General features: G+C 46.5%; 1 protein-coding gene across 2 annotated transcripts in view; it reads right to left on the reverse strand.

Moving 5' to 3' along the window:
• Positions 1 to 8,748, reverse strand: part of BMF (Bcl2 modifying factor) — a 16,308-nt gene extending 7,560 nt beyond the window's left edge. The window contains exons 1-3 of one of the 2 annotated variants that reach the window (XM_010192587.1): positions 8,677 to 8,748; positions 7,424 to 7,744; positions 6,305 to 6,468 (exon numbers count right to left, since the gene is read on the reverse strand). In XM_010192587.1, the coding sequence (XP_010190889.1) occupies positions 6,305 to 6,468; positions 7,424 to 7,739 (480 nt within the window). In that variant the 5' untranslated portion in view covers positions 7,740 to 7,744; positions 8,677 to 8,748. Of the gene's footprint in view, positions 1 to 6,304; positions 6,469 to 7,423; positions 7,745 to 8,676 lie in introns of those variants that run through there. The other variant, XM_010192588.1, reaches the window with a different exon arrangement.
• Positions 8,749 to 9,164: the final 416 nt, after the last annotated feature.

The raw sequence follows: 9,164 nt of genomic DNA on the forward strand, positions 1-9,164 counted from the left end.
GAGGTTGTACAGGAGAAGCAGCAGCTCTGGACACTATTTAAGTCACACAGCAATACTGCAGGTGATGTCAGAAATACTGTAACACAATTCACTTGTACTATCCCAAAGAATTACTTCATGTTCTTTAATGCAGGCAATCTTGATACTTCGAGGCTGTAGCCCCACTGCCTCAAAGCGCTCTGGTGCCATGTCCAGAGAGGTGAAGGATTTGTGGCAGGCCGCTGCAGAGCTTGCACTGCTCTCCTGCCACCAGGCTCCCTTATCCTCTGCCCACTTCCTCTACCAGAGCTAGGCAGGAAGTTTTGCTTTTTAACATTATCCCTATTTTAAGCAAGAACAAAACCATATTTAAATCTTTTGTCAGCTGAAAGCACAGAGCAGGATAGATTAGGCTGATGCAAAACTTTTATGTTTTTTATTAAATCAATATACAGCGGTTGTATATGTGCCTGTTGCATCAAAAGTTCATATAGCCCAGCCTCCTTATGTGGCTGCCCGAGGAAAAAAGAAAGCAAAGAGGGCAAGTACATGCAATAGCTCCCCCTAATAGTCTTTCAGCATCTAACTAGTTTGAGTTTAGGACTTCCTGAGTCAGATCTGGTTTCTGTTTATTTCATGTCTCCTTCAATGGCCATAAACTTTTTCCAATTCCCCTTGAACCCAGATAATGCGCTGGGATGCACAATATGTATTGACAAGGAGTTCCACAGAGCTACCTCATGTATGAAAAGCTACCTCATTTACTCTGAGCTGGCTCCTACGAGCTTGACTTGATTTTGCCTAGTTCTTGTACTGGGATAAATTAGTCCATCCATCTTGTTCATATCACTTTTGATTTCTATTTAATATTGCTACCCCCTTTTTTTTTTAGGCTTGGCAGTCCTAGCCCATTTGTCATATAGAAGTTTCATCATCATTCTTGTCTTTCTCTGAACCTTTTCCAGTTCCGCTGCATCATTTTTGGAAGAAGGAAACCAAAACTGTATGCAACATTCAAGGTATGGGAGAAACATGGATTTATACAGTGGCATAACTATGTTCTTGTTCTCAGTTTCTTTCAACATACCAAAGAATTTCATTTCAGATCAGATGTGAAAGCGTCCAGCAAGTTTCTGTTAACCTAAGTAAGTGTCAAGTAATTCCCTCTACAGATGGATTTCAGAACAGGTGCTAGGCAAGGGACAACAGGTTGCTGTGTCATTTGTATGCATAGGGGAAGACGCACTTACAAGCACACCTCTTTCTTCATTTTCATTTGTCAAAATGAAAAAATTAAAAAAAAAATCTAACAACATCAGGCAAAAAGTTTGTCTCCACTTCCTTATCCTGACTCCACTGACTGTGTGAACTCCCTTTCCCTCTATGGCACAATCGTCTTCTCAAGCCTAGGATCCCAGTTCCATAGTCCTGCAAGAACTTTGCTTTACACCTCAATCTTCTCAATCCTCCCAACCTCATACCCATCCTAACCCCGCCCTCTAAACCAAGCTCACCCACTTCAGAGGTTCTCCACCTTGCACTCTCCCTTGCCGTGCTCCTGCATCCTTAGCTGGAAATTCAAGTCTTGCACCAATGGGCAACCCACAGACAACAGAGCTGAAGAGAAGAGCCACTGCTTTGTGCAGCCACAGCAGGGACCAGCAAGCACTGGCCATCAGAGAAGATCCTGAAGCATACTGATCTACTCGGGAAAGCACTTAGCCCAGGTCTCAAAGAGACTGCAGGTACAAGTGAAATAAGTGCTACAGGCTTAGCTGCAGGACAGTTTGAGAGTCTCTGCACTGTATTATTAAGGAAGCTTTTCTGAATGTTTTTCCTGAAATGTAAAATCACCATGAAAGCCAGTTTCTTGCAAACAATTCCAGTTTAAAAAAGCAACAGTTAAAAAACTCCCTGAGCGTCCCCAATAAACAATGGAGAAAAGCCTGATGGAGTCTGAGGTAAGTGATGCACACGTAGTGTTGTGCGCCCACTCTCGCAGGCCGATAAGTTTCCAACAAGAGACATGGGCTCCCTGTTGCATAAGCAGAAGTGTCTCAGAGGAGGCTTTGATAACTCTCATGAGAGACAGAGGGGAAAAAGTATGCAAAACATTACACGTTTCACTTTCAAAGGAAAACAACATTTCCTCCTAGACATTTTCAGTGTCATTAACCTGAGGCAAACAGGTACATGCCTAGCAGTCTGGATACAGGCATTCAGGCTCCACAAGCTGCTCAAGCTTGTTGCAGTGAAGGTGAGAGAGTTGCTTGCTGAACCAAGTGAGGAATTTTTAGAAACAAAGTTTTCTATAGCTAGATCCACGGAGGCTTTTTGAGCATGGTCAGCATATCTAAATCAACTGCAGGATTCCCGATATGTTGGAAAGAAGCTTTGTTGTTGTTTGTAACGCACTTATTTACTCAAGAAAGCTCAGCTCTGATTTAGCATCTGGTTCTCATTGAGGCTCAGCTTTTTTTAAACTGAGCTTTCCAGATGGGTTGACTGAAGCACAAGGAGGTCAAGAGACTTGTCTGAGGTCATACAGCAAGTCAGTGGCTCTGCTTGGACTTGAGCCCAGAACTGTTAAAGGCTACCACTCCTTGGCTCTTAAAGAGACAATTTTATCCCCTGTGATCTTATCGCCATGAAGAAGAGATGTGATAAAAACAGTTTCCTCAAGGCTGCAGCCTGCTTAGAAAGAGTTATTTGGAAAAAGCCATAGCGCTCCAGTGTCTCAGTGGAGCAAGTCCAGCCAAAGGGGTGTGATACTGATGTACAGTGTCAACCACCCCACTCTTGTATAACCCCATGCTCCTATAGGGGCAGCTTTATGCTGCTGCTGTCTCTGGTTGTCTACTCACATCCCATCTAGCAGCACGCTGGATCATGAAATACACAGCTGGTTCAGCACAGGTTGAAGTCCCTTCAAGGTGAGGGAGCTCAAGTGCACTCAGGACCTGAAGCAGAGCCCAAGCACTTGTTGCCTGGACACATGGAGTGCAGGCAGTGCATCTCAGCCAGCTGACCAGCAGATCCCCTAAGCTCAGCTCTGCTCAACCCTCCATAACCTCAGAGTGCAACATTTAAGCTCAGCTACAGGCTGGGCTACAGCCAACAGTTCACAGGCACACTTCCTCCCAGCCAGGTACTGGGTTCTTCCACAGAAAGCATGGCTTGGCTCTACCTTTGTTTTCCAGAGGCAGGGTGAGAAAAGCGCAACAGAGGGAACATTGCCAGAAGCTACGCAGCCTCAGATAGGTAAGAGGCACTGAAGAGCTCAAGAAAATATAGATGGGTCTGGTCTCACATGTCATTGTGCAGAGCCTTTTGCAAAGTGCTGGATCGACCTGCCGCATGCTCTGCTACTTAAGAACACAGTGTTGCTCCAGTCCTTCCTACAACAAATTCAGCATCTTTAGGAGATGAAAGCTGCAGAGTGCTAGGGAATGTTGCGTTATTGCTCTAGCACTGTTCTAAGGATGAAAAAAGCCAGGTTTTAAAACTACTGTATTCTGTTTAATATATTAGTAGGAAATGAAACCCTGAAAATGGTGTACATGCCAAAAGCAAGCATAGGTGCGGCCAACTTTCTTATTCTTACGAGATGCATACCCAAAAATCTTTTGTATAGCCAAGAACCACAAAACAAATACCACATAGCTCCAGGAGCCCGAGAAAGAGATAACAGTGACTCTCCAGGGTTCCCAGTGTGGAATGGGGTTACACCGTGCATGCAGCTGAGTCCAATGACAACTCAGTGATGTCAGCCTCAGCAGCTATTCCCTGCTCAGTTCCTCTCTTGGCCAGGGATGTACATTAACCAGTGGCCTTTGTGTCAACACAGCTTTGCTGCTGCTGCTGCGGCAGCAGAATGAGAGCCATACCTGAACTGCTGGAGAGTTTCACAGAACTCAAGAGCCATGAGAGAGCAACTCTGGAGCTAGCTGGATGCATTACTCCAATTTTTAAAGCCTTTCCTAACTCCCACTGAAAGGACACATAGGTTTTATTTTCACAGGTTCACAGGCAAGATGTTTTGGAGGCTCAAAAGAGAGGCATAGCTTGTGGAAAACCAGGCTTGCTCTCCCTCAGGACTTCACAAGACCACACTGGTGTGACTAACTTTGTGGTATTCTGAATCTGATTCAAGACACCACTCTGGAAAGTTGGTTTTGACCAAATGTTTGAGACAAACTGGAATGGGGCATCCAAATCAGGGATTAGTTTCACAGCAAGATAAACGACAGCCCAGTTTTCCACGTCTCAGGGACTATCCCTTCCAAACCACAACACATTGTGAACCAGTTCACGTGTCTCCAGGGTCAGACCGCTTGCTTCTTCAGCAACACACTGGGAAGTCATTGCAGACAGGACAAGAGGAGCTTCTGCATAGGAGATCTGTGCCAAAAGCCAAAGGAAATCCTCCATGCAGGGCTGGGAGGGAAAGGACTGGGCATGACAACAAAACACTCCACGGAGACCACTGCCTTGGACACTAATGTGCGGCTCAGTAATCAGTTTTCCTGACAAACAAGAAAGAATCCCTTAACAAATCCAAATGCCAAAGCCTACCCCAGGGTCAGGCTGTGGAGAACCACTGGCTGAACTAGCCCATACTCGGGTTAAGTTTTCGGGTTGGGTTCCCCCCCCCGCCCTGTTTTGTTTTCAAATCTAAATGGCCGAACGGCCTTTTAGGTCCTCCCCGCCCCTTTACAACTTGTTGCTCTTCCAGTTCAAACAAAGGCAGCCCAGCTCCTCCTCCGCTGGCTGCGGCCGGCGGACGCGTTTGTTTACTCCCAGCGGCTTGGCGGGCCGGAGTGCGGCCTGCCAGCCCCCCCGGTACCCCGCCGGGCCGCTCGCCCCGGCCGGGCCGGTCGCCCCGGGGCTGGCTCGGGTGGGCACTCCGGGCCGTCTCCACGGTACAGCCATGGGGTAGACAGGCTCCCCGAGGTGGAGGGGGTCAAGTTACAACCAGTTCCACCGCTTCACGCCAGGGCTCCTCCAAGGAGACGGTTAACCTGCCCTTTCCTGTGGGGATCTGGCTGGAGAGAGCGAGGAGGGGGGAGAGAGGGGGGACTTTGGCTGCTGCTGGTGAGAAGGTGGCACTGGGGAAAACCCCCATTCAGTCACACACAACACTTGCTGAAAATTGCCTGGTAGCTTGTTATTCCTGCAATCTGCTAAATTATATTCATAGCTCCACCTACATTTCTACAGGCTAATCTTCCTGTTGCGGCTTCTGTAAATCCTCCTGGTGTTTGGTGACGGAGAGTCCTGGAATTCACTTGTCACTGTCATGACACAAACTTTTGCTCAGCCACAAGCCACATTCTCTGACCAAAACACAGATGCTCACTTACCTCTGAGAAGAACTGCCACACATACCAGAGTTAACAGCACCAACCCACTTGGAGTGAGATAAGCTTTCTGTCCCTCCCTGAAGTCACCAAGAGTGTCAGCTTCCTCATATGCAAGCAGGTACACTATCCTTCTTGAGCTTGCACAGAAGCAGCAAAGCGCTGCCTACTGCCAAACCTCTGCTAAACTCCGTATGGGCTGTGATTTCCATTTTGCACCTACTCAACAGGGGAAGGAGGGCAGTGAAGGAAGAATCAGTGGGGTTAGGGGTGCTGGTTTTATTTTGTTTCTTTGAAAAGTGGGGTTTCTTCCTTTTTAAAAAAAAAAATCAAGATTCTGGAGTGTGGTTTTCAGACCTGATGGCATCTTACAGCTGTCCTTTGTTGTGAGGAAGTTAGTCACAAGTTTGAGACACTAGCTAGGACTGTCTGACAGAGGAGTTGCTAGCGTGATCTAAATATACTTCACAACATTTCAGACAACTACCCATAGACAACATGGAGTATCAAAACAGACTCCAGGCTTCTTGTCATCTCCAAAATAAGGTGGTGATAAAAGCCACAGATGGCCACTTGTGACACAGAAGAAAAGACACTGGTGGTGAGAGGCCTGGAGAAGAGTAAAGGCTGTAATAAAAAGCAAGGGGCAGATCCCTGGAGAAAGCCCCAGTGACTCTGTTGCTGATGAACTGGAAGAGCTGGAAGAGCAACAGGTAACACAGAACAGCTACATTCCCAGGCAGTAAATGCAATTCCACACATTCTCTTCCCTCCACCTGCCAGTCTTTAGGAACAGCCAGCAGTCTAGCATAAGCAACACCCAGCAGGATACTCCTGCCATTTTATCGCTGTTGGCAGTCTGCTGCATTATACAACAGCCTGCTTAGCTGATGCCTGGAGCCAGCCTTCTAGAGCACCACTCTTGGGTAGTGAAACCCCCACCTTCCCCTCCAGAGCCCCCCTACCCTCTGTATGTGGAGCCGGTGGAACTGGTCCGCAATGCACTGCAACTTCCGTGCAATCTGCACCTCGGCACGCGCTTCCCGCTGACCTTCCTGAGGCTCTTCTTGGAGGTGTGGATCCAATGGAAAGCCAACTGGAGGGACATGTAAACGGTAACCAGCATTCCCTACCAAACAGAGATCAGAAGAGTCGTTCTTTCAGTGCAAAGAATAGCTCTTCAACTCAGTACACTTCACGGAGGAAAGAGCTGCACATAATCCTAAATTTTTGACTCGCATTGAAGTCCAGTTCCTGCAGCCCAAGCAATGACTGTGTACTGTAAGCATGCAGTAAAACATTTGCTCAGCTTTTAAGTAGATTTATATTGATTAAGGAGAGTATTGTGTTGCTTCCCATAATCAAATGACTGACAGGATCTTACACTTGGTTCCTTTTGCTTTTTTACAGTTTGGCCAAGTGCTGATTTTTATTTATTTTTTAATGACAATTTTGCAGTTTTACAAGATCTCTGCCTCAAGTTGTCTCCCATTAAAGGTTACTGTATCTCTTCTGTCAGACTTTTCTCAGTTCTCTGGCATTTTGTGGGACTGATTTGAATTAAAGCTGAATTGGATAGACAAAGCTGAGTGGGATCCCATCAGTTACTAGTAAAATACTGGATGAACATGATACTTATTCAACAACTAACTCCAGTAGAGGCTAAAAGCTGTCCCAATAAGTGTAAACTTCAGCATTTTCTTCTCTCCACTGAAAACTTCTAGGAGTCTTCCTATGTGGACGAAACAGCACTGGAAGTTAAAAAATGTAGGCAAATTGTAGGATATGAGGGATGGTGACCACTTAAACATCTAGCAGTGAAATAAAATATGACAGAATAAAGCCAAAAAGAGAAAGAGTGGGAATATCGAGGACAGCAGAAGCAATGAGCAAGTGACTGGTTCCTGCAGTGGACAAGCAACAGTAAGAAAATACAAGCTGTCATTCCTGAGGGAGTAGGACTAAAGCAAAATAATGTCAGTCCTTTAATAAAGCATCCTAATGAAAAAAACCTTGCTTGTCTGGGGAAGTGCTAAAGGGACAGTTTCCTTGCTGCAAAGCTGGTGACACTGGAGTGCTCTTACCATAGAAGAGTCTCCGAGGCTCTTCAGTGACTCCACAAGGCAACATAACATCCTGACTGGAAGAGGACGGGCTGAGTGTTTGAGTTGCCTTGTCCTGCTGCTCGGGATGCCTGATACCGGGACCACAGCAGTGTGTGAGGGGGAATAGTTGAAACCTCCCCAGAAGGCAGCTGTAGGACTGGTTCTGTGTGAAAATGCCAGTTGCAGTCATCTCACCAGGCTGACCTGCAAGTCCAAAGTCATCAGAGTGAAACACGTCATCGTCCAGCCCATCCAGGCTAGAATAGTCCTCTTCCAGGTAGCTGGGGCGATCCATCGCTCCTGCAATAAAGGAACATTTAAGGAAACGGCTAAGACACAACAAGAACGTTGTTCAGGAGAGAATGCCTTCTGCTCAAACAATAAAGCACAGCTTCTTTTTCCACGCCTGTCTGCCTCCCTCCCTCCCAGTGCCACCCATCTGCATGGGCACAAGTGGCGAGTGACTCAGTGGTGAAGGTCAGGGCTTTGTGGAAAGTCCTCGAGTGCTGAGCCAGAGGGAGACAAAGTTCACACACGTGTAAGAGTTCACCCACAGCTCCAATGCCACAACTGGTCACAAGGAGAGAGCGAACCCCCAAAATCAGCACACAGAAACTGAAAATACATTGTTTTAAAAAGCAACCCCAATCTTTCAGATTGTCCCATTGCCAGCCAATTTGGGTTCTGCTTTGCTTTGGCCCACTATATTTGAACTTCATGGTATTCCCCATTCTCTTTTTCCCATCTGCTACTTATTGATGGAGAAAAGCTCTTGTAATCACAAGGCTGCAAGGCCAGACTTTTAAGAAAACCCAGTGGCTGCAAAACTCAAGAGCTGGCATAGCCATTTCTGTGAAGTTCTCCCTAACTTCTCCCTATAAGGGCCAACTTTCCTTTCAAGTTCTCATTTCTTTCCTCAGCTGAACTTGGTCTCAAACTTGGCAATGCAGTCACTTCATTACCCCTCTAACCCTAAAGCCTACATGCACTGTCAGTGCACCAATTCACCCTACTACTGAAGGAAAAGCATTGCTGGTGTCAGTGTTTAAAGCAGGACTTCTGTAGCTGCCATAGTGAACACTCCTGAGCTCTGCTGCAGCAGAAACCTGGACAAAGCTGGTGGAGGGAAAAAATCCCCAGTAAACCCTAAATCACTATTTCAGAGTTCTTTGCAAACATTTAGCAGTTAGAAGCAGATTTACCAAAAAAGCCACAAGTCCCTTTACTGTTACCTGTGCATCTAACCCAATTGGAAGACAGTCTCCTAAGAGATCCATCTCCAGGATTTCCACCCAGTTCCAAACAAGGCAGTGAAATTCAACTCTTCACGTCTCTTCCTTTGCTCTGGTTTGCGAAGCATTTAACAGAATGGAAGACTAGCAAGAGGAATTTCAGGCCTGAAGGAGACATTAATAATAAGTTTATAAGGATGTGTTCAGCACTCCCCTTGGTGCTCCCATCTCCCCCCCAGTGAGCAGCACTCACAACATCAAGAGACAAAGGATCGGAGCAGTGCAAGAACTATTTGTCCAGGGCTATAACTCAGGGCCACCACAGTTATTTAAATGGTTGCATCTCAGCAGTTCACTCAGTCCAGACAACTTCCAAAGCAGAGTTTGCAGAGCATAACAGGTACCAGCCCCACAGCTGGTCCAGCTCTGCTGGATGACAGTAGTGCCGTTTTGGCACAGCACTCATAACATTCTCATCCATGGCTTAA

The sequence above is a fragment of the Mesitornis unicolor genome, unplaced genomic scaffold, assembly GCF_000695765.1.
Source record: "Mesitornis unicolor isolate BGI_N332 unplaced genomic scaffold, ASM69576v1 scaffold40509, whole genome shotgun sequence".
In the NCBI taxonomy this organism is placed as follows: Eukaryota; Metazoa; Chordata; class Aves; order Mesitornithiformes; family Mesitornithidae; genus Mesitornis; species Mesitornis unicolor.